The 25,912-nt window shown below is 42.5% G+C and overlaps 1 protein-coding gene across 7 annotated transcripts in view; it reads left to right on the top strand.

The window, feature by feature from the left end:
• Positions 1-25,912, top strand: part of LOC108155027 (polypyrimidine tract-binding protein 1) — a 170,654-nt gene that overhangs the window by 21,955 nt on the left and 122,787 nt on the right. For 5 of the 7 annotated variants that reach the window (XM_033388556.1, XM_033388558.1, XM_017285582.1 and 2 more), the window contains one exon: positions 25,469-25,567. In XM_033388556.1, the coding sequence (XP_033244447.1) occupies positions 25,478-25,567 (90 nt within the window). In that variant the 5' untranslated portion in view covers positions 25,469-25,477. Of the gene's footprint in view, positions 1-5,392; positions 5,423-25,468; positions 25,568-25,912 lie in introns of those variants that run through there. The other 2 variants (XM_033388557.1, XM_033388560.1) reach the window with 2 other exon arrangements.

Raw genomic sequence — 25,912 nt, 5'->3', positions numbered from 1 at the left:
TAAAGAAACTAACGAATCTCCCTTGGAATCTTTGACTTGAAAAGTTCTTCTGGCTAAAAATACATACAACATACATATTTACGATTTGATTTCATTTTCATGTTGCTCTCGGGACAACATTTTTAGGGTGTTCCCCCCCTCCCGCCTGTCGGTCATAAGTCAATAGTTGGTGACGTTTTAATGGGGCTCCTTGGTCGTCGTGTAAGTCCATTTTCAGCGCTAATGAAATATTATGAATGATGTAGACGCCGCCTCCCGCCCGATCTCCCTAGAAATTAAATCAAAATATGTATATATAATTCATGTGGGGTTTACGACTTGTACGGCATGTCCCTATGCCTCCTCCGTATTATTGGTGTTGCATTTGCACGTTTTATGACCTTCCTTACATTTTTAATGTACAAACAACTTTTATGGTCGCTGGTCCGCCCGGTAATGTTTTATTAATTGAATTTAGAGAACAGGGTCCCGCAATTCCACATAGATTCATCACGAAATAAAGAAATGAAAGAAAGTTTTTCACTTTGTGAATCATTCTATGAATGATGCCACTTTATGGCACGATATCGTGACATCAATCTTGTGGCACGCGGCATGCTGTCTCTATCTCTGTCTCTGTTTCCGTCTGCTTTTCTATTTCCCATCTCCCTCACTTCATGTGTTCTTAATCAAGTATGAACCAAAGAGTCTTAGATGAATGCATTTCCACGGAAAAGATGGAATCATTCACTCGTTAGGGATACCACCGGTCCACTAGCAACACATTCGAGTTTCGCTTAGGAGAAATATTTAGAGAAAATTCACATCCCAAAAATGTATTTGAAATGCTTTCTATCTTACTTTACATTGTTCTTATTTGATCCTAGAGTTTTAATAATAAAAAGTTATATATGTAAATATAAACAAAATAAAATAAAATAATAAAATAAATAATAAAAGCAAAAACCATAAAAATCAATTAAAAAACTGATAAAATAACAAAAAGATAATAAAATAATACAAAATAATATTATTATAGAATAGAATATATTAGAAAATAATAAAAAATAATAAAAAATAATAAAAAATAATAAAAAATAATAAAATATAATAAAAAATAATAAAACAATAAAAAAATAATTAAATATTACAAAATAATACAATTACAAAAACAATTTAATAAATCAAATTTTATACAACAGAAAAATGTTTAAAAAGACCAAATAAAAAAATAACGTAATTAAAAAATGGTATACAAAAAATTAAAAATACACAAAAAAGCCAAAATTAAAACTGTTCAAATGAAAAAACTAAAAAGAATCAAATTTAAATAATAATATAATAACATAAGGTTATAATAAAATAATAATAAAATGAAATGTTAATTAAACAAAATAAAATATTAATTAAATAAAATAAAATATTATTTAAATAAAATAAAATAATAATTAAATAAAATAAAATAATAATAAACCAAAAATTAAAATTAGAAAAAATTAATAAATAGGATTATCAGTTCACACAATAATTAATTTTGTATTAAAAATTAATGCAAATTAGAATGTGAGACTCCATTTAGTGGAATTTTTTGCATAGAAAATACACAAAAATCTTCTCAAAGAAGCGGAAACAGAAATGAATTTTGCTCATTTTACGAATTTGTTGATGAAGATAAATGTTTCCGCTAAGATCTAAGATCACGCACGAAATAAATGTCACTTTGGGGCCATTATAAATTTGTCTCTTAATCAAAACTATTTCCCACCTACTTAAATTAACCCGAAGATGAATTTTGGGGTGCCCGAAAGGTGCCTGAATTAAGATTTTGATTTCAATTTGAATGGGTTTTTATTTTTGCAAATCACCGGAAACGGCAGGCGAATTTATGGCTCTTCTTGCGGCATGTAGCATGTACATAGCTGTTGGGTGTCGGTGGTTTTGCGTGGCATGTATAAACAATGCAACAACTTTTAAATTTTTAGTGGCATAATTATGGCCCAGATTTATGGCCAAGAGCCGACAACCATACTCTGCTGGGGGGAATGGAAAACCATAATATTTTGGCTAATCTGAACGGGATGGCAAGATTAATGTGGCTAACACAAAGTGGCTAATGTCTGGCTGGGGATGGCTTTTTTTTTTTTCATTTTTTCATTTTTGAACCCATTTAGCAAATCAAAGAGGCGCCGCTTGAAATACAAATAATAATATGCCATATGTTTTATGAGATGTGGGAAATGGGCATGGAGATGGTACAGTGCGGCTGTTAGCGAGAAGATAGAGAAGGTCGTGTATATTTAAAAAATATATTGGTTTATGTATTCCCAATTGGGTCTTATTCGATATGTTCTCTTTATCAGAACTAAATTAAGATGAAAGTCAATAATTTAGGGCGATAAAGCTAGAGGTAATAACAGCGTGTAAGCTACAGCGAGTAAGGTTAAGCGGGTGATGTACAGCGAGTAGGTTACAGCGAGTTGCGTGTAAGCGTATAAGATACATGTATTGAACAGAAAAATAGCTACAGCTACAGCGATTGATCTAGAAAAATTAAGATAAAGCGTTTAAGTAACGAGTAATATACAGCGAGTAAGCTACAAGGAGTATAATACCCGAATAGCCTAAAACGAGCTCTCTACAACGAGTTGTCTACAACGAGTTCTCTACAACGCGTTCTCTACAACGAGTTCTCTACAACGAGTTCTCTACAACGAGTTCTCTACAGCGAGTAAATAACTTCGAGTAAGCTACAGCGAGTAACATACAGCGTTTACCCTAGAGCGAGTAAGCAAAAGAGACTAAACTTAACCTACAACAAGGAAACTATAGCGATATAAAACAATTACTGCAACGATTGTAAGCTACAATGCGTAGGTTATAGCGAGTAAGCCTCGTCGAGTCAACTAAAGCGAGCACGCTACAGCGATAACTCTGAAACAGTGAGCGATAATGAGTAAGCTACAACGAGTTCTCTCTAAAAGAGCGAGTAAGCGAAAGCTACTAAACTTTTCCTACAGCAACTATAGCGATTACAATGATAACTGCAGCGAGTAAGCTAAAACGCGTAGGTTACAGCGAGTAAGAAGGTCGAGTCAACTATAGCGAGTAAGCAACAGCGTTTACTATGCAACGAGTTGGCTACAACGAGTACTCTACGGAGTACTGTTTCACTGATCGGTTATTAATCTTTTTATCGAACAAAGTGACTATAGTACTATATTATTTCCATTCCTGGTTGTTCAGAAAATACAATTATTCATTCCTATCAAATCCTATCCGTTGCTAAGGAAACGTATCTCTTCATTCGTATATTTTACGCATATTTTAGAAACGCACTGTAAAGATACAGATAAAGATACAAGATGCAGACACAGCCATAGATACAATAAAATATATTTAATATTTAATATTTTAGTCGCATGTTATTTGTCCACTTGATCTCTCTCACACTTGTTGCTCATAAAAAATGCCTTTTAAATAGCTCTCACGGATATCTAAACATTTCGTTTGTGCCACCCCCCCCTTGCCCCCGCTCGGGGCAGGCAGCCTTCTGTTCCGTTCTTTTTGTTCTTTTTGTTCTTTTCTTGCGTGGGCCGAGTGTTGGGGCTGTTCGCTTCGGTTGGAGCGTGGCCAAGTTATGCACTTCTTGACGCCGAAAAACCAAAAATAAATCTTGCGCCGTAAAAACGGAAACAAAACAGAACAAAAATCGAGAATAGAGAATCGAGAATGAGCTAAAGATACTGTATCTCGAAAGAGCTTAATTAATTTACGTGAAATTTTGATGATGTATTAAACGGCGTGGAACCGTGTATTCGGATGCATGTCTGGGCCATCAATTAGCCAATATTTTGAGCGGCAAATAATTCAAGATATTTCTGACAGGCGGAAGGCGGCCTTTGGCAGCAGCAGCCCCATAATGAGGCGCTACTCCCTGCCTCTCTGGGCATCAAGCCTTGTCCATTTAGCATTTGAAAGGCTCACGTTTGACCCACTGCAGGGGGTTCCCCCCCCCCCCCCCCCCCCCCCCCCCCCCCTCTGTGTCTGTCTGTGTGGCAATTTGTATGCAAGACTTGTGTGCCTGCCTCCTTTTACTGCAGCACGTTGCAGTCTTGCTGGCTAAACGATTGCTGCTCTCGAGTGCAATCTGTTTAAAGAGAGAGAGAGATCTGTCTTTGGGCGTCCTGGGGGTGTCCTAGTGCGGCTGCTAATTGTGTTTGCGGCAGCCACAATTAGCCCTCGAATGTATGCTACGCCAAAAACTAATTTCCACATCAATGCATTTTTAATCAAAAAACTCTCTCTCACTCTCGCGTTGCAAGTGGCACACTCTGCACTCCACTCGCCTGAAAGAGTTGCAAAAATAAAAATGTAATGCTATTAGCTCCACTCCCGCGCCACTCCCCTCTCTGCCCTGCGCTCGCCTCCTGCCACAAGAATAACCAAGTTTCTGGGGCAAGGGAATCGCGTGTAAATATTTTCGCACAACTGCAGTCGGAGCGTGTAATGTATTTAGCTGCTGGTACGTGCCACAACTGCCACAAGTCGAGTTAGTTTTCGCCCTCGCCCCCACAGCCCCCACAGCCACACAGCCAGCAATCGCAATTTGAAGTTATAATTTATTTAAGCATCCATTAAGGAGCACATATTGATGATCCCCCACAGACGACGGGGGGAGACGCCTCCTTCCTCCTCCTTTGAGGCGAAAGCTGAGTGCAATTCGACAAACGCCCGGGCAATTACTTTTGAGTTATTTGGCTTAATAGAAATTCAGCGAGCGTGCGGTGTTTGTCTTGTTCCAGCCATTACCTGTGGCCTGTGCCACACATGCCCCATGCCCCATGCCCCATGCCCCTGAGTGGCATCCACTTTGATTTTCACAAGTAAATGTTGGACTCTGTGCCGCTTTGCCTAGTCCTGAGACCCAACCAACTTGTCTCCAGAGCAAACTCTCAGAGAAGGGGGCGGGGAGGGAGCCTCTGGGGGGGACTCCAAAGAACGAGCGACAGTCTGGGGACCTTTGGGGATCGATTATGAATTATTTGAGTTGGCCAGAAACAGAAAATGACTTATGAGGCAACCGCACAATGGACGGTGCCACAATGGCCGCCACGACACACGTTATCAATTGTTGCACACGGGTTAGGGGGTGGCGGAGGAGGAGGAGGAGGAGTGTCCTTTTGACACTAATAAATTGTAGCCGCAGGACAACAACGGCAGCAGCAGAAAGCGAAGAAAAACCCCATGAAAATTAATTTTCTTCGCATTCTTTGGGCCGTGATTTATTTCCACAATTTCCTTGATGGATTTTCAATTTCAAAAAACCTCTATTCATATTTTTTATAATTTATGTGAGACAAAAAAAAAAAATAAAACCAAATTTAACCTTTCTGTCTTTTGTATCTTTTTGCAGGTAAGTTTCCACTACTACGAAAAAGAAAACGTAAGCTCCATAATTTATTTATTAATTACCTCTCATGGGGGAGGGGGGGTGGGGGAAACCTTTTAAATAATTAATAAATTCGCTACGTAATCGATTTTCATATAAATTGAGATTTATTTACGAGAGAAATTGCTAATTTATTTAATCCCCAGTTGAGCATTTTTATGCCCGCCACAAAGGCCACTCATGAGCAAGGGGAGGGACAGAGGGGAGGAGGGGGAGGTCATGATGGGAACACAAGGGCCCCGTCTCCCCTCCCTCCCTCCCTCTGCAGACCAACTATTTAGACAGTTGATTAATCGACAAACGCCATTATGTTTCCTAATGTCTTTTCCTTGAGAGAGCTCCTCCTCCTCCTCCACCACCTCCTCCTCCTCCTCCTGCTGGTGGTCTACGTGTGTGTGTGCGTGTGCGTCTGCCTCCTTTTGTTGCGTTGTTTTTGTGCGGTCGAGAGGGCAACCGATGTCCAATTAGGTCGTTGCTCAAAGTGTCATCAATAGGCCGCACAAATTGCAAATTGCAAATTAATTGCCACACAAATTTCTGGAGCGCCTCTTTCTCTGCCACAAAATGAGATAAACAAAGAGGATCGATGGCCCATTGGATATCCTTACTCTTTGAGGGGCTGCAACACCGGTATCTCCTAATTATCTGCCACTAATTGTTGCCATTCTTTTGGGCACCACTTCAAAGCGTTTTCCATTGTGATTTGCATGCCTGTCATAAATCTCTCTTTCGCTCCCTCTTTTGGCAGCGACAAAGGCAGAGACCTGGGGCCTGGGGCAGGGGCTGGGGCAGGGGCTGGGGCAGGGGCTGGGGCTGGGGCTGGGGCTGGGGCTGGGTGTTGTGCTCAATCAACGCGTCACGGCGTGGCAACGATCATAGCAGGAGACACACTCTATCCAATGTATACGTATCGTACGAGTATACGTATGATTTCTGATAATTTAAATGACACTCGAGAGGGTGGATGGAGGAGTTTTTTGCATGTGCCACATGTGGTATTCCACTGGGAATTCGATAGAAATGTGGGCCATTCGATTAGGGGAAATTCAATTTTGGTGGCCATAGAATAATGCACTATTCTTCTTATTCGGCTCAATATTTTCATTCTTAGGACTGTGGAACAGGGGAACCAGAACATTGGTAATGGAACAGATATACATATTATGGAAAAAAGATATGAGTGTTAGAGGAGCAGTGATAATGAGTCAGTATAGATGGCGCCCCTTCAATGTTGCACCACAATTCCGAATGTTCCATTTCCATTGTACGCTGTTGTCAATATATTATTCCACTGTGGAACCACAATGGAACAGAAATACTATGGAAAAAATATATGTGCACTACAAATGGGGTGTTCCATTACTAGTCCACCATTTTTTACAGTCATTATTTACATTATTTGTATAAATGTTGAAGGGTGGAATTGGAACACGTGTAATAAAACAACTATATGGAACAGACCATAGGCCATATATTATGGAACAGAGAAAATGTACGAGTGTCAGGGGATCACTGATAGTGGACCAGTACTAATGGCCCTCTTTCAATGTTGCACTACCATTGCAAATGTTCCATTTCCACGTGAAACAGTTTTCAATAAGGGTACAATTTCTACAGCGAGTCAATATCTACATTATTTAAACAGTGTGGAACGTTGGAATGGAAATACTCGTAATGGAACAGCTATAATTAAACAGACACACGGAACGGACAATATGGATCATATATTATGAAATAAATATTATGGAGCAGAGCAGAGATAATGTACTAGTGTTAGTGGAACAGTGAAACTTGGTCAGTATTCATGGAACAGTGAAATGCAACATTCACGGGTAAACAATAGAATTTAATCATTGAAGAAGGTCACTCAAGGGCTTCCTTTTTAATTGGAACAGTGGAAGTGGTACATTAAATAAGCTGCGAACTTGTCGGAAAAATTTAAAAAGATAAATTTGCATTTTCAAGTACCAGTTTTGTTTCTTTTCTTTTTTTGTTTTGGCTTACTCACCTGGCAACCCTCTTCAGTGGTCACCCTACCCCACCCCCCACTGAAACCCTCTCTCTTCCCGCTATCCATTGCAATCTCCTCGTCGCTTTTCCCTGTCACTTTCTTACGCTGCTCCGCTGCCATTCCGCTGCTGCTCATCTCTTCTCCGTCTTGCACTCAATTATGAAAAGAAATTATTAAGTGCGAGCTGCGCTAAATTAGCGCGCAATTGAGTGTGGCCAGGGTTGACAGGGTGCTTTCCCAGGGAGAGAGCGAGAGGGAGGAGGGAGGAGGGTGGTGCAGGTGGTGGTGCAGCCTCGACTCTTGTCGGGTGGAAACGTGTGCAACGGCAACGTCTTCTTTGTGGTCTGCCAGCCTGTGGCCTGCTGCCTGTTGCCTCATAATTTCTGCCACATTTCTAGGCAGCATGCCTGCCTGCCGCCTGCCTGCCTGCCACACGTTCTACAAAGTATGAGACAGGGCATGCCTGGGGGTCGGGGAGGGGGGGACTCTTGGGGCATGTTATAAATGGCGCATATTTTGTGCATTTCATTTGCGTGATTTGCCAGCTCGAAATGTGTAGCATTTTCCATGCAAGACAGAGAAAACAGAGAGAGATAGAGACGCATTCTATCTCGGATGAAGGGAAGATGGACTGCCTGACTGCCCGACGAATGGTGGTGGCAACAACAGGTTGCATGGTGGCCGCATAGCTGCTTAGTTTGTGGATGCCGCCTGCCTGGACGCCTGCCAAAAGGCCTGCAACGTCATCGCTGGTGCCCTTTTTTTTCGGTTATCAGAGCGCGCCAAGATGGATGTTTAATTGACCGCAAATAGAAACTATAAATTATGGCAGCGTTGCTAATCAGAAAATTGCTTTAATGAGCTACGAGATTCTGAGGCGAGACTCGGGCGAGTGCAACGCCTTTTGCGGCACTTATTAGTCACTCCGCCACTCTGATGATGTGTTTTTCTCCTCCCACCATTTGCCCAGAAAATCAACAGAACGAAACATCGCTTTTTTGTTTTTCTGCGAAAGTCGCTGAGCAAATAAACAAAAGCCAGACGCAGACGGAAATCCATCAGGCGGGCAGGCGGGCAGGCATCCATCCAGAGATCTCACGCGATGGCGATACTCGTATGGTAAGGGGTTCTCTACCCTCTCCCGAATGCAAACATCAGCTAAATATTTATGCACGGAGCGGAGCAAAAGATCAGCCCACCAACCACTGGAAGATCATCCGATCATCCGATATTCAGACGCCTCAGATCTTTCGGATTGTGTATAAGATATTCTACTGTTGTTTGGGTAACCTTTGAATGTTGTTCTGTTCTTTGGGGCAAACCGAATTGAGATTGGGATTTAGTTTTTTATTTTTGGGGGGCTTTCTCTCTCTCGCCCTCTTTCCATTCCATTCCGTTCCGTGGCTGTGTTCCGTGTGTATTCATTATGCGAATCAGTAGACCAAATCATTAACAAATTTGAACGCCAGCAGCACAACATCATCATCGAAAAAGAGCACAGAAATACTACTAGTCGATCGAATCAAAGAAAAAGCAATACTACGGTGGGGACTTCGTTTTTTCACTGGCTGTGGGAATAAACATCTGTTTTGGGCATTCGTTTTATGGAAATTACTCACTTTTCGGAGGAAGAGAAAAATATAGGAGGAAAATTCCAGGTAGAAGGTTGTGATTGCTCTCGATTCGGGCATAACAGTGGTAGGCACTTTTTAAACTGGTATATATGATCTAATCAATGGTCTTAGAGATCAGGAGACACTTTTGAATCCTCCTTTAGGGAAGGTTTGCTTAGGAGATTCCCTAAGCTAAGCCACTCTGTGAAGGAGAGATAGAAAAAGAAGGAGTGAGGGGCAATGACCCCTTCTTAAGGCAGTAAACGCTTCATTCTTGAAGCATTCTTTTATTTTAACCAAGCTAAGCTACTCTGTGAAAGAGAGATAGAAAGAGAAGGAATAAGTGCGCTCAAGGAGTGAGAGAGAGCCACAGTGATCGCTTCTTTAATCAGTAAGCGCTTCATTCTTGCAACTGTGTGAGAGGGAGGAAAAATAAAGGGCGATCCCTTCATGCTTTCATCAAAACTCTTTGTGCCTTTCGAAACGAATGCATCCGTTCGATTATGGGTAATTTCCACAGCGTGTCAACGGTTGAATCTATCAAGGACCTGGAAAAAGGATCAAAGCTGTGTTTTATTAGATTGTATGTGTAATTTCTACAGATACCCGACTAGTGGAACAGTGGAAATGGATCATGAGTGTGTTTTTATATTGTAGGTGTAATTTTTACAAATAACCGACTAGTGTAACAGTCGAAATGAGACAACAAAAGGCGGAACGGTGGAAAAGGAACACCAAAATCAGACTTCCTTGCCTTCCTTGTCGTGGGCGGGACAGTGGAAGTGCAACGTCTCCGATTGCCTTTCCCAAATGACATTGTTTATTCTTTTATTTTTGCGGCCTTCTTAGATGGCTTTCCCTCGCCGTCGATCGCGTGTTGCAAGTGCCACTGGTGCCGCACTAGTGCAGCGCCGCACTAACCCACAAAGGCAGTCACTCAAAAGTGACACGAATACGCGCTAAGTGCCTCCAATTGCTGTCGATCGTCGGTCGAGTCAGTGATCTCAATTCATAGCCGTCACGGACAGAGTTTTCGCTGGATCTGCCCTTCCTCCGCCGGAATTGAATTATGAGAAATTTGTGTAGCCTCCGCCCGTCCGTCCGTCCGTCCGGGTGGATGTGTGTTAATTACGTTACGTGTCGCATGCAGGCGGACAGGACAAGTTTAAAGCGTTCAACCTGTGCTCCACAGATGCGGGATCTCTAGCCCCAACTATCAGAACTTTTCCCGCGTGGGGCCTCTGCTCGTGTGTGTGTGTGTGTGGCGTGAGTTTTTCACATTGTTTGGCATTTTATGAGCGTGAAATTAAATTAATTAAAACTACACGACGCGACGTCTCGTCTGCACAACACACACCATGCCACACCATGCCGCACCATGCCACACCATGTTCTGGTGGGAGGAGAGAGAGGATGAGCTGCTCCTGCTGATGTCGGAGGCGTGTCAGACGTTGCAGCAAGCGAAAGATTGTTTGTGTTTGTGCCCCGTGTCCTGATTTTCGCCATTATTGTGTGCGTGCGCCGAGGAGTGGCAGGCGCCGCGGCAGGATGATGGCCATGGCAGCAGCCAGTCAGGGATTGCAGTATCCACTTACCTGCTGCTGTAGACCAGGCTAATAGCTGCATTAAGCAAGTGCCTTTCGCTTTCTCGAAAACGTGGATTTATATATTGAAAAACGAAAAAAACCCCACTCGGTTCTGATTCTATGAAATTGGATTTCGCAATCAATTCGCTCGCTCGCTGTAGCCATAAACTAATTTCCAGCTAACTGAGTCCCCCCACCCACACACCTTTTAATACCGAAAAGCTGGCTTTATTCATTTCATGGATATTCTCATATTTCCCATATTTTCCGTGCAGCCCAGAACCCAGAGTCCAGACAAGCGAAAGCGCTTTCAACTGCAAATGAACCGGATTAGATTTCAGCTTAAAACCAGAAAAATAAAGAAAAGAAACGAGTAACGGACAGCAGAGTCGGCCAGAGGATACCCACTAATAAAAATGCCACTGTTCCATTAGCAGAACATTCGTTTGTGCGAATTGGAACAGTGGGATTCCCGAAACATACTGGATTTTGCTGTTTTCAAATAGTTTTTGCGTCGAAAAATTATGGCAATGCATCTACAGTGGGAGATACTTTAATGCTAAGCTACTCTGTGAGAGAAAAAGAGGAAAAATGAGAGGGAGAGAGAGCGTACGAGTCATGGGGGATTATGACATAGGTGGCAAGAATAACACGTGTGGATTATAAGAAGGTTGCAAACAGAACAGAACATTTTATTGTAAAAGGTCTTCATAACACAGGTTGTTCAATACAATAAATGATATATATATATATATGTATATCAGGGGTATTCCTTATTTAGTTGTCCATCCCACAATATTCCACAGGTTGTACTTTTGTTTCCTGTAATATTGCAAAATCTCTTCTTATATTTGGAACAAATAGAGCCTCTATGTCCTTAAATTTGTATTTCCTTTTTAATTTTATTCGTTTATAATGAATTTCTTTAAGTTGGTAGAGAATATCTTTAACTATCCACAGCCCAAAGCTGAGATTTCTGTCTAGAAAATTATGGATGGTAAATACCTTTCCAGATGAACAATTTTTGGAATTTTTAGACACTAGATAGGCCATAATTTCGGTACTTCTTTGCGTTTTCTTAGTAAAAGATCGCTCGTGGCCGTTCGCCTAGGGGACATTTGTACAGACGAATGAGCCCAAGTGCCCAAGAGGGGTTAATACACCCCGCTCCCGCATACTATTACAGGGTATAAAAACATATATGGCCAGCCATTCAGCTAATTGCAGGCATCCCAAGCACCGAGTGGCCATGATACGAGTCGAGTGCGAGTCGGAGTGATAACTGTGAGATCTGTGTGGATGTAAGGATTTAGCTGGTTGGCTTTTCGGGTCACAGCCAGACAGACGTTTACACACACACTCACGGATACACAGATACACCGATGCAGATACAGATGCATGCATGTCAAAGGTGCAACAGCTAAAACATTGACCATTCAACATGTCAGCAGCGGCTTAACTTGTTGCACGGAGAGAGAACATCAGAGCAGAGCAGAGCAGAGCAGCAGCTAATCTCGTCTGTCCGTCTCTGTCTGTCTCTGTCTGTGGATGCAACTGTTACGAGCAGGTGGCAGGCGGCACACGCCTTCATTTGACCATTTGACTTGTGGCTTATGGGAGAGACCGACACCACCGACCTTATGTCTGGGCGGATGACAGGAACAAAAAAAAGAACTTAAAGCTTGCTCATAATTTATGTAGCACCTGAAAGTGCAGCACGTTAAACACGTTTTCTGTCAATTTAATTTGTAATTAGTCACGGCTCTCATTTAAAAGCCTCACCTCGGGGCCCGGCCCAAAGAGAGTTTTCGCTTCTTGGCCTCGTAATTGAAATTGGCAGCTGGTAAAACCCGCAAGACCCGAGACCCGAGACCCGAGACCCAGGTGGAAGCTCCGCCGGCTACTTGCACGTGATTTCATTGCTAATTATTTTGTGTGTGTGTGTGTGTGTGTGGGTGTGGGTGTGGGTGTGTGTGTTGCGGCTTGGTCGACCAACCGAAAAGTGTCATCATCCATCTAGCCCCATGGCCCTGATGGGACAGACCGAATCCTACGTGCTTCACAAAATTCACTTAGAGCTGTCTCCGGCTCTTCGGCTCCTATTAATAGCCGCATGCTAATCAGACATTAAACATCCAATCCCAGTCACAATCCCAATACTCACCCTTCTCTTAGACCACAAATTTGCATTTGACGGCAGGTAAATGCATAATTTCCTTATTTGCTTACATCTTTTTAAGAAAGAGATGAATCATGCCCCAGCGCTGTTCTACCACTCTCGCTCTCTGTTTGATCAGAGCCTAAGCTTGAGCTTTGATTAATTATGGGAAAAACCCTGAGAAACGATAGAAAAAGGCATCGCGTCAGCATTAAACGACCTTGGCAGCAAAATTGAAAGTTATAAAGTATTAAAAATTAAGTTTCCTTTCCTTTCTTCCATTTGATCGTTTTTTGAGGGTAAAAACAAGAATAAGATTTGTCAGATTTTTTGTAAGATTGTGATTTAATCACGAAAATATTCCCAGTGTTTGATCTTGTGTTCAGAGAGAGGATCATACTCGTAGGAGCGAGCCGATAAAAGCTCTTCTTCTTGATGTGGCTGAGCGCCAGAGAGAGGTTTATGTCTGTCCATCCTTGTTATTTGCTCATTTTTGCGCTCAGAGAGGAGGCAAAGGTGTGGGTGTCTTGTCCAACGTGAATTTAGTAATTAGGTGGCGACGTCGTCACCACATCTGCTCTCTGCCTGCAAACGAGCAGAACGCAGAACGTTTGCCATCTCCTTCTAGCGCTAGTCTCTCTGAGTGCCGATTGGCTGGACCCTCCCCATATCATCCTGCTCGTGCCTGCTTGGTGAGAGAGTGCTAACTGGGAGAGGAAGCTTAGGCTCAGAGAGGATCATAAACAAAAGCTGTGGGCGAAAGACAAGTGCGAGGGCGAGTGAGAGGGAGATGTCTGCCCATAAATGGCGTTGTGTAAACAAATTTGCTAAGGAAAAACGCTGCACAGGGGATTGGAAGTCACCAAGAAATTGTTTGTTTGCTTTTATTTGGTTGGTTTAGAGGTAAAAATTAATAATATAGCTTGTTAGTTAACAGAAACCCGACAATTTCCAACAAAAATATAAATTTCTTCACTTACATTATTTTCTGTAACAAAATTAAGCGTTGATACTATTTCTTCCTTAAGAAAATGTCGACTACTATTAAAATGTTATGTTTTCTTTGAAGAAACCTCCGAGACTGGTCTTTGTTTTTGGGTGTTTTATGGATGTGGCAGACATGTTTTGACCCCCACTAAAAACTGTCCGTTCCCATGATCCCAGTGCCAGGAGGGACACCACGGTTTCCCCTTTGAGAAACGAGAATCATAAAAAAACTACAAGTTTCGTTTCCTCCACAAAAAGCAGAAGCCCATAAATTTGCACATGTTTTAGATGTGAGCAAAAATTCCCATGAATAAAAAGAAAAACTTCAGAAAAGACTTTGTATATTATATAATTTCATTCAGGCTTAGTGGCCCCGTAGTGGCAGTAGTTGCATGCACGTGTGTGTGCTTGTGGGTTGGGTTTGCCGGCCGGCAGTCGATAGCCGCCAGCCGACAGCCGACAGCCGGTTAAGCTGTCCGACAAGTTTTTCCACTCGCCATTTCAGGCATGAGCTCATCATTACCATCTGTAAGCCCTCCGATCAGCTGTGTGCCGTTCGCTTGGGGTCTCCATTGGAACACTGGAATCTCTACAAAACAGTTTTATGGCGGGAGACACACGTTTCGTGGCCGGGGCTAACGGGGGACCAGTCAGTCAGTCCCAGTGCCCAATGAGAGACGTTTTTGAAGTCATTAATTTGACGATGCTAAATGAGAATTTATGTGTCTACTGCAGGCCTGGGCCAAGGCAATTTCTCATGCACAAACATTTTTCAACGCCTGACAGACAGAGCCAAAACAGCAGACCGAAAGACAAGACCAAAACTCGTTCTTCTCTGCCCCCCCCCTCTCTCTCTGTCTCTCTCTCTCCTTCTCGGTGGCACAGATGTCATTAACACACGCTGCCCGGCATGACCAAAAAAAAACCACAAAAAATTAAACAAGAGAACCAAAAACAGAGTCAAATGAGAGGCTGGGGGCCGAGAGACCCTCATTACCCGGGCTTAGCAAAATTTATTAATAACCGAGTCCGAGTTTGTTGCTCGCTCGTCTACTACGTAAAAGGATTTCTCAAATCCCCCTCCCAAAAATGGTGTATCTTTAAGATGTACCAAAGTACAGTGCGTTCCAGAGTTGTAGAGTTTTCTATATGACAAATTTATTTCCAAAACATTGCCATCCTATAATTTGCAAAAAAGGAATATTCGAAAACTAATACTACGAATTTTCCATACTACGAATTCCCCTTGAGATTCGCTCTATGAAAGTACGACTGTAGTGGAAAAGTTTCCCATAAGCGAAAGGATATATGTACATAGTCATTTCGAGTCACACTAACAGGGACCATTTTCCACCAGGGATTCAAAGGGTTTCTATAAGAATCTCTATAACATCACAAATTAAGCGAAATTTGAAAGAAAATGTATCTAGAAAACTGTTTTGTCTATCCAAAATTCTTCAGGTATGTAAATCTGCTTTGGCATAATGATATATAAGGATATTATATACGAATTCGTTAATAGCTATTACCAAAAATAGTTTATATATGTATATTATTTGATAGCCATAAAGACACAACTAAAGCACCAACGATAGTTCGGATCTATGTACTACATCTTGCTGAATGTATACGGATTATTATCGCAATATTCCAATAATCAGTAATTATAATTCCATTTTGAAGATGAATAATTTTCGATAAATATTTATCGCTTTTCAAGCTCTTAGATCCGATGGTCTTATAGCTTTGTCACGCACTTTAGTTACGTACCCCACGGCGAACGATTTATGTGTGTTCGAATGCCTTAAAAAGTTTTCGTTATTAATTTCTAGAACAATTCGCTGCTGGATGAAATCCCAATTTGGCAGAGTTTGAAGAGCACTTGATCCGATCATTCCATTCCTTACAATTTGCTGCTGCGATTGTTTTACCGACGGCTGCTATTCTTTGTGGCTGCGCATTCAATTTCACACCAAAACGAAGCTCATTTATTGACAGTCAAGGCATGAAATAACAGAGCGAGAGAGAGAGCAAGAAAAAACAGCAAAAAGTCTTTAGTTCAATTCTTGGCCTTTGTTTGCGATTCTTGATGGTGCGCGAACGCGCCTGTTGGGCTGCCTTTTGTTTTTGCTTTTTCCATGGGACTTCTTTCGTCCGTTGTCTTTGTCTTGGACTGTGGCTTCAGTTCGGCTTTGGGCTGCGGCTGCGTCTTCACTTCGGCTGAGGGCAGCGACTGCGGCTTCAGTTCGGCTTTGGGCTGCGACTGCGGCTTCACTTCGGCTTTGGGCTGCGACTGCGGCTTCAGTTCGGCTTTGGGCTGCGACTGCGGCTTCAGTTCGGCTTTGGCTTTGGGCTTCGGCTTTGGGCTGCGTCTTTGCTTCAGCTTCGATGTCTTCGTTTTTTGCTTTTGCTTTTGTCTTATGGAGTGACAGCTTCCATCTTCGGCTACGGCTACGGCTTCGTCTTAATTTTTTTCCTTTTGCCTTTTTTTTTTTCTTTGTCTCTCATTGTATTTGCTGGTTTCTTTTGCCTTTTGGGTTGACAGCTCAATTGCTTTGGTCTGGTGCGCAGTCGTAGCCGCAGTTCAAGGCCGCCCCTCGCACACTCTTTTTTGCATGTAAAAAAAGGGAGGGGTGTTCTCGGGAAGAGGGGCAGGAGGAAAAAACAGAAAAAGTCTCATCTTAACGGAGAGAACGTGTCTGTGTGTGTGTGTGTGGTGGCCATTTGTTTAGCTCCCATTTTTGCTTTTGTTTGCCATCTGTTCGGGTTTTTTGTTTAGAGTGGCACAATATTTATTCGTGTACCCTTCACAGAGAGGGTATTCCATAGAAGCAACCATAAGAGCATGCCATGTTCTTCCATCCATCGAATAAATGTATCTGCAGGCAGCACGGCACAACTTGCCACCAAAAGTGGAAGGAATCCATCAGGAAGCAGCCAGCCAACGAGGGCCGAGGGCATTGTTGAAAGAAGAGTCGGAAGAAGTTATTACTCCAAATATCATCAGGTGTTTTCATTTAATTTGCGAAAAATGTTTGTCTGCCGTCAGTCGGTGATACGAATGGGGCTGGGGCTGCACCCAGCACACAGAGTGCCACATGTGGCAGATAAAAGTGATTGAAAGTGCTGCCCAGACAGCAGCAGAAGGAGGAAGCTAAAGGAGTTGCCGCAGCTGCTGGGGAAAAAAGGTGAAATCACATCAAAACGAAGGATAGTTTTTCCCCTCCCCCTGCTCCCCCCTGCTCCCAGTATTATTCATAAGCCAAATTAAGATTCGTTTCCAGGTGGAAAACCAGGCTTAACGTTGCAATTGTTCCAACGGATGGTGCCACATCCAAGGCGGCAGTCATTGGATCTTTGTGTTGCATGCAACCTGATTGGAAAATCTGTTGTGCGTTGACATTTTTAATTACAACAGCCACGTGTTTTGGGGGGTGGGGCGCCTCCTCGCTAAATGATGAATGGATGGTGGGCGCTGCAGCCTGGCTTTCAATTTCGTATGCAGCATGCAGCATGCACCAAGCACCATTGCTGCAGGAGGCTTTGCCCCAAAGCTAGGCGAAAGTAGCAGCATTACACGCCCACTGGCACTCCCCCCTTCCGGCGAAATGAAGGGAGGCGCTTGGATCAGAATGCTAAAAGGCAAAAACCGTCGAGAAAGTGCGGGAGAGAAAGGCACACACAGAGCCAGACACAGAGAGAGAGAGAGAGGCTTTTCTCTCCCTGCCCCGCCGCCCCCACGGAAGGGGCACCCTGATGCATCTTCGGATTCGGGGGAGCGGCTTTCGGGGCGGCTTTTCTGCTTTTGTGCTGCTTTCAACACTAATGCAATTTGATGCGGCACAAAACCACACGCATGCACACTTGCAACACATGCAACACTCTCAACAAAGCCGCCACCACATCCTCGTGGGGCAAATCCTTAACAGAAAAGGATTTTCCACACTCTTGCTCGGCACTGTGCGGCGTGTTGCATAGTTTTAGGCGTTGCAGGGGGCACCAGACAACGTGCAACGTGGCAGCTCTGAGCCCCGCTCTAGCCCGGGGCGCGCTCTGTTCTTATCATTCTTATCATTCATCCGTTCAATAGATCCCTGCCGAACGTTTGCCACCGTCAACACAAATTTATGCAAATGCCGAGCATTTCGCTTTTCAATTTCTGTCGACACCTCCCACAGGGCCGCGTCTTCCTTCTGTGTGTTGCAACAAGTCCTGCCCCTGCCTCTGCCCCTGCCCCTGCAACTTCTTGGCGTGTTTTCCCAGCCGCATTAAGAGCCATCCGCCAGCCAGAGTTCTTTCCTTTTTTCTTTTTTTTCTGATTGAAATATGGGGCGTTCTGACCCCTGGCCCCACTCTCTATTTACTTTCACTTGTCATGCACAAATCTGCACAATTTCTTGGCTGGATTTCGTTATTGTTGCCACAGACATCCCCCCCCGCCCTTGCCCTCTGGCCGTGCCTCTTCTTGGTGTCGCAAATCTAAACGATTTGAGCTTTTTAATGCGATTTGCGTCTGTGTACGGTGCAGTCTTCCTCCTCCCCGGAGTCCTTGGAGCCCCCACAGATACTTGATAAAAAAGATAGAACGAAGGAAATGGCTGCTGGATATACATTCTGTATGTGTAGTTTGTCTGTGGCAAATCGATTGATGGGACTGTGGCAAATCTGTTGACTGTGCTTAAAAATTAGGGCCATTCCATATCTGCATTCGAGAAAACTTGAAAACTTCTTATTGGCCAAATATTTGGCCAAGAGTTTTGCTGTTGGAGGAAACGCCCAAGGGAATGTTTCCGAGATCTCAAAAGAGAACTTTAAAAGCTAGATTAAACGGAATTTGGGGACAGACTTGTGTGATTTGTCATTCTATGGCAGCCACAATTTTGAGGCTACAGGAAAACAGTAAATTGAGAATCATAGAGAATGACCACATCCACTAGATTGCCAAATCTGATCAAAATCGGTTCAATATTACAGAAAGAATGAGGAAAAGACCTGCCGTTTGGCTATTTGAACACCTGGCTTTCGCTCAATATTAATGCCAGAGCAACTCATTTTTGATTGGATAGATTTAGGACTTATAATCAGATCAAGTTTCAATATATAATGCCATTGCTCTGTTTATATTTAAAATTTTGCCATTACGATTTCGTAAAATTTTGTAAGAATTGAGTTCTTACGATTTGCCAAAACCGGAGCACGCACTTTTGCGATTTGGCAGTCAAATCGCAACCTTTTTGCGATTTGCGATAACCAGAGCAAGGCTGATAGAAACTTATATTGGGTATTACTTAATAAAATAAATATGAAGGAGGTGTTGGTAGTTGGGAGAAGGGATTGATGATGGATGGGTGGCAGCGACTGCCTTTTATCGGGTGGAATATGTGTATCGCATTATGTGAGCCGCAATTCAGAACATTTCAATTGGTTTAGTATTTGTTTAAGTAGCTTGTTTTTAGATATTTCATACTGTTACAAGATTTCGCCACAAGGCGGGCCGAGCGAATGTTCCTTTCTGGTTGGAGGATGGTAGAACGATGTGGAAGGCAGAAGCCAAGGTAGAGCAGCTCTCCGGTTCCGTAAAAAAGCACTTAATCTTCTCTTAGTCTTCCCGTTTCATTTCTTTTCACACATAACATCGAGGTTACAACTTTTCTTCATCTTTCTTTTCTTCAATGTGTTTTATTCTTCTTGCTTTTTCGTCCGCTCAAGCCCTGCCGATCGAGATCGGATCCAACTATTGATGGGCTCTAAGGTCGCTAAACTTTAAAAACGACATGCTATGGATAGATATGGAATGTATCTATGGAAAGAGGCGCCGTCAGGACATCTGGTCTTACCATCTCACAGTCCCGTCTCCCAGGGACATAGAAATGTTTTCCATTCTCGAATGAAACAAAAGTTTGCTTAATTAATCATTGAATTACAAAAGATTGAATGATTGAGTGAGTGACTGATTTATTGTTTTGAAAGATGCCATCGATTATGCAAATTGATTGATTGATTGAATGATAATTGCACTCATGACCAGAGGTTCAATGCTCCAGCCCCCCCCCGGCCGAATGCAAGTGAGTGACTCAGCGGCTGCCACCTGCTCATTAACTTGCCACCTCATTGTATCTGGGAGTCTGTGCCGTATCTGTATCTGTATCTGTGTACATGTGATATCAGTGCCAGGGGCGCATCAGGGGATAAATGTTCGCTTGATTTGCTTCACGATTGCCGTCACAGCTGTTGCAGTTGCAGTGCCAGTGGCAGTGGCAGTGGCAGTGGCAGTTGCACTGCCTGCAGGTGTGCACAGATGCCGCGCATGCCCAGTGAGGTGGAAAAAGCGGCGACGGCGGCGGCGGCGGCGGCGGCGACAAATGCCATGAACTTGTTGCAGTTGCGGCTGGCTGTTGCAACAGCCTCATTAATCATTGTTTTTGGGCCGCCCCCTGGGGCCTAATTGTGCATGCAACAGCAGTGCAGCGGCCGTTGTGGCAGCAACAGTCTCGCACTCATTCGCTCCCATGTTACATTTATTATCCTGCTCGAATGCTGGGTGCTGCATGCCACAAAGCTGGACAAATTAACGCGTGGGCGGGTGGCATGGCACCTCAAGCGAGACGAGGTCATGCCTCAATGTGGCAAGTGAAAGAGAGAGAGAGAGAGGGAGAGCTCGGACATTTATTACAAGTGTAGTTGCCAATGTTCATGTGGCTGCCACATGTGTGCGGCACGTGTGTGTGTGTGGCTCCTCTCCATTCCGCCATTCGCTCCATTCCATTCTTTTCTCCGTTTCCAATCGCCCATTCCTTTTTGGTCCGTGTGTCGCGTGTCGGCATTAAAAAGGCGGCAACATTGTTGAATGTTGCATGCTTGAAACGTCAGGGGCAACGTCAATTTCCGTTTGTTGTCGTCATTAAAACGCAAGCCCCAACGCACGCTCCGCTGCACTTTCCCGCTACTTTTGTGATAATGATGATGACGTCCAAAACGAAGACGACGACGGCGATGGCGATGGCGATGGCGATGGCGATGGCGACAACGAGAGCGGTAATGCCAGAAACTACCAAGGAAACGAGGCTTATGGTTTATATAACCTTGAAAACCCATCGGCGAGGGCAAGGAAATATGAGATTTTGTCAAATTTAGACGGCTTTTGAGACGGAGATATTGTATATTATAGGATCTTTGTACAGTCCAAAAACAACAACAAAAAATACCCCTCATCAACAAAGGGCGATTCGAGCATTTGATCCAATCATGCACACGACATGTATATTGTTCTTTTTTCAATTCTCGAGCATTCTCTTTTGAAGGATTACCTTGTGCGTGTGTCGAGTCGAGTCTGTTGGAAACAAGAACGTGCTGATCTACGTGTCCATGTAATGGTGGAATTGTAGGGTGGTTAAAGTGGTTAAAGAATTGGAGAAGAATTATATAAGAAGAATCTTGAAAGAGAAAAAAAAGTGTATGAAAAGAAGTGCAGAGTAGTGATCCTAGTCCAAGAATCATAGTAGAAGATTTCTGGTGGAAGAAATCCAGAGGAAGAAACATAAAAGAAGAAATGTGGGGCATTATTTTAGAAAAAGAAATGTACATGAAATTTTATTGGTAGAATGGAGAATGGAAATGGAGTAGAATAGTTGTAGAAAAAGAATTGTAGGGGAAGAAATGTGGTTAAAGAAATTGAGAAAAATCGTTGAAAAGGAAGACGAATGTAAGACGAATTGTAGATCAGTATTTTTAAAAGAAGAATCATAGAAGATTTGTGGGGGAGGGAATCTTACAAAAGAGAAGTGAAAGAATAAATGTAGGGAATAATTTTATAGGAAGAAGAAGTGTTGTACAAGAAATGATGCTGTTGAAATGGAGTGGAAGAATTGTAGAGGACGAAATGTTGAAGAAGTGTTGTAAAAGGACAAATGGGAAAGAAGAACTGCAGAATAAAGATTGCAGAAATTTTGAAGAATTAATATTTTTTTATTTAATTAACAATTATCTGTTAATAATGGAACTTAGTTACAAAAGGAGGAAAGGAGCATTTTATGTGATTATAAATATTACATGCTATTAGCTTAAGGGATAGTTCAGGGGATAAGGTATATAGACAAAGAATTGTGGAAAAATAAATGTAGAATATTAAATCTAATCCAATATTTACAAGAAGAAATCTACTGCAAAAATAAGAACAATAAATTTAGTCAGAATGGTCGCCCAATGGAAATTCTTTTGTACTTATTTCCCTTCCCTTCTCTAGTCTAGATTTATCTTTAAAAAACAATTGTAATACCCTCTGTCAGACACGACAACGTCTAGAACATGAGCAGCAAATGCCAAAGGCTACAAGGGCTACAAGCAACATGAGGCATGCAACAAATTGAGAACGGAAAGTAAACATAATTCTGAAATGGTGTATTCTATTAATTAGTTTGGCCAGTGCCAGTGCTTGGGTCTGGGCGTGGACCTGGGCCTGGGCACCATGTAAATGACACTTTTGTAGCACTTAAAGCAATTTGCTGTGAAATGCGTAAACAAACTGACAGATGGATATCTGACAGCCGGAAGAGGGGGAGAAGCGGGGAAACCGAACGGGAGTGGACAGAAATATAAATACTTTAGTTATGAATTCTTTAAGAGGTGCTGGACGGATGCTTCGCCGCTGGTAATCGATGCCCCATTGACAGTTGGAAAATAGGTGCCACAGACCACCCACAGAGAGAGAGAGAGGGGGGTAGCCCGGGGTGGGGGGGTGTAATGCGATAGGAAATTTGTTTGCTTTTAAATGTTTTTAACAAATGGCGGTGAATGAAGGGAAACCAAGGAGGAAGGGGCTTCTCTGGTTGGACGAAATCAAGGCCGGAAATTGAAATATTATTATGTGTCTCTCTGTGTGTGTCTCTGTGTTTGTGTTTGTGTGGCATGCAACTACTTTTATGACATGCACTCGTCTCTCTCTCCCGACACAATGTTGCATGCAGTTCGTTGGCTGGAAAATGCAAAAGTTTTGACAACATTTGCCACTTTGTCATGCCATTTTAATTTTCAACCTTTTCCGCTCTGTCTCCCTTTTTATCGCTCTATTTTTCTTACCCCATCTTTCTCTATTTCTTTCTTGGCTGATTTTTCGGATTCTACTTTGTATTTGTTGTTGCTTTTATTCGGTTTATTCCTTTATTCGGTATTTGGTGGAATCAAAGGGTGATATGGTATTCGTGCCACATACACAGGGATCTCCGCCCTTGTGGTTTCTGAATTTTAGGAGCTATGGATATCCACTTTTCTAGGATTTAAACTGGAAAAATTATGCATCATTTAATCAAAATATGATAGGGATGATCTATCGGATACAGATAATACAACCAAAATTAAGATCCTTTTTAAGAGCTCCGCTTTGGCATGATTAAATGGTGGCATTACAAAATAAAAATACGTTTTAAATTTAAGTTTGAAAAGTATATTCAGAATTATATTAGGTTTTTATTTGGGTTTATCTTATAGGAAATAAACAAATTTTTCTGGATAAAACAATTTAAATATTGGATATTTTTTTATATTTATTTATTTTTGTATTATTACATTTTTTTTTATTTATTATTTTATATTTATTTTATTATTATTATTTTTTTTAAATTTTTTTCAAAAAATCCTTACAAACAATAAACAAAATTAAGTTGCTAAAAATAAAAAATGTTCTACTTACTAAAAGACGGTAAAAAGTGACACATACAAAATATCTGTTATTATTATGTATTGAATATGAAATACAAAAACTTGTATGGTTTGAAATTGATTTATTGGCAACCAAAACTAAGATTTAAATAAAAATATTTTTTTTAATTAAACTAAATTTATTAAAGACCAAAATTTTTTAAAATTTAAACTTAAATTTAAAAAAAATAAAAATTCATTTTCAAAGTGATGTTTTTGTGGTCATCGACACATCCAGATTAAAAAAGTTAAATCCCTCAAAGGAAAGAAAATGTATTTCCGCTTAAAAGATAAATGTTTAACAGGGTATCTTCCAGTCGGGTCTGGGGGACCATAGTATTCCCTCTGGTGTTTTTTTTTTGTGTGCTCGTATTATGACAAAGTCGAAAAGTTTTTATTGCTTGGGAAAAGCGAAGAGAGTGAGAGAGAGGGGGGGAGAGAGGATGTGCTGTGAGTGGACTGTGCGGAAGAGAGTGGCATAGTGAAGTGGTAGACAGCGGAAGAGGGAGAGGTGGTGGGAGGGAGGGTGCAGGGGCGTGGGTGGGGCTAGGCTATGATTTATTTGGCGCCCCAAAACGAAACGAAACGAAATGCAGCGCGCAACGAAATGAAGCCATCAAAAACGTTGACATCGTTACGCAAAAGCGGAAATGACAATGATGATGGGCGCCAAATGAAACGATGGCCTTGCCACGCCTGGGCTCCATGCTCCTTGCCCGCCCACCCCCAGACCCCCAGCCCCCTCGAGCAGGACGAGCAGGGCATTTTGCTTCAATGAAATGCAATGCGGTCGTGATTTGTATGGAGAAGGTCCGCGTCTGGGTCTGGGTCTGGGCCTGGGTCCGTGTCCGGGTGCACGGAGAGGATGTGCAGGCAAACGATTCCTGTGTTGGCTGCCATTAAAACGCGTGAAATTGAAAAGGCGAAAAATTGCAATGCCAACAGTAAAACGGTCGGAAGGGGGGGAGAGGGGGAAAATGTGGGCCAAATGTCAGTGCAGGTTGCATGGCAAATGGTGTGAAACGGTGAAGGGGAGGGGGCACAATGGAGAAGGGATATCATCAGCAGGAGCAGGAGCAGCTGTTGCATTGATTTGGTTATCAGCCAGGGCGCCATCTTATTGTTGCAAGTCAGAAAAGAATGTTGCCACAACGAAGGAGGGAAGGGGGGGGGGGGGGAGAGTGGAAAGTGGAAGTGTAAATGTGTGCTTGCTTGAGCGGACTTACATTGTTCAGGGATTTGTGTGCGATTAAAGGCAAAATGTCCGCTAAGGAGAGCATTAAAGTAGGCGACCAAAAGGGTTCTGTCTGAATTAGGTTTTTTTCTATGTTTATTCTTATACTATTATTCCACTGCATTCAAATGGGCAATGTTGATAGAAAATCAATCGCATGACCCTCTTCAGAGTGGACGAAAAGCACTCATTCGATTGAGCAGTGACTTTGTCTCCTTATTTGTTTTTGTATTTGTTTTTACATACGCTTCGGTCGATCACAGGCAGCCAAAGCTTTGCGGCTTTCGTGTTCGTGCCCGAGAGATCATCTGACGCAGTCAAGAGCTCGGCTTCTTGTCTCTCTATCTCTCTCTCATCTGCATACAATTTTGTTTGTGTTGCTATTGCGTCTCAACCGAAAACAAAGAGAACACACCCAAAGAGAACAAAGAAGTTCGGCTGATTGAGAGATCGGTTGTGCTCTAACAGTGAGAGACCCAAGCAGTTACGATTCTGTTAGGTCTGATTCTGTTAAGCCTTTGCCAATGTTAATTCTCTGTTAAACCACTAATGTAACTATGTTATCTTCTGCTGCTTACTCTTTTCTTTTCCTCTTTATCTATTAACATTATTCTCTATCCTTAACCTCGCCTATCATACTTCTCTACCCACACACACACACACACACATTCTCTATCCATACAAAACCCGTATCGACGAAGAAGAAAAAAACAACACTAACCTCTATCTGCATTCTCTCTGTTTATCTATTTACACAGGTAGCGACCATGATGTCCTGCCCCCTTCCTATGCAATTACCGATACCGATTCCTTCACTACACAAAACAGAATTTGCATCGGTTCATATTGGAGTTAAGGTAAGTCTCTATCATGTCACACCCCCTCCCTTCCCTGCCCTTCTATTTCTTTCCCTAACTCTTTCTCTAAAAATCTATCATCCTGTGATCCTTTATTCGAACTCTTTTTTCTGTTTGCTCGCTCGATTATTAAATAGTAAATTAAGCGAAAACAAATGCGAAAATCATGCAAATGGCAAAAAGTCAACAAGTGGGGGGCGTGGGTGATGGGGCACAAATGCTAAATGTAAATGTTGCCAGCAACAAACTGGGGCACAAACACACACACACACACACCGAGAAGGATGCTGTTGAGAAAAGGGGGGGGTTCTCGCCACATCCGTCCATTGTTGACATTATTGCAAA

Source organism: Drosophila miranda, chromosome 2 (assembly GCF_003369915.1).
Source record: "Drosophila miranda strain MSH22 chromosome 2, D.miranda_PacBio2.1, whole genome shotgun sequence".
NCBI classification, from domain to species: domain Eukaryota; kingdom Metazoa; phylum Arthropoda; class Insecta; order Diptera; family Drosophilidae; genus Drosophila; species Drosophila miranda.
This window is presented reverse-complemented; position numbering and strand designations above follow the sequence as displayed.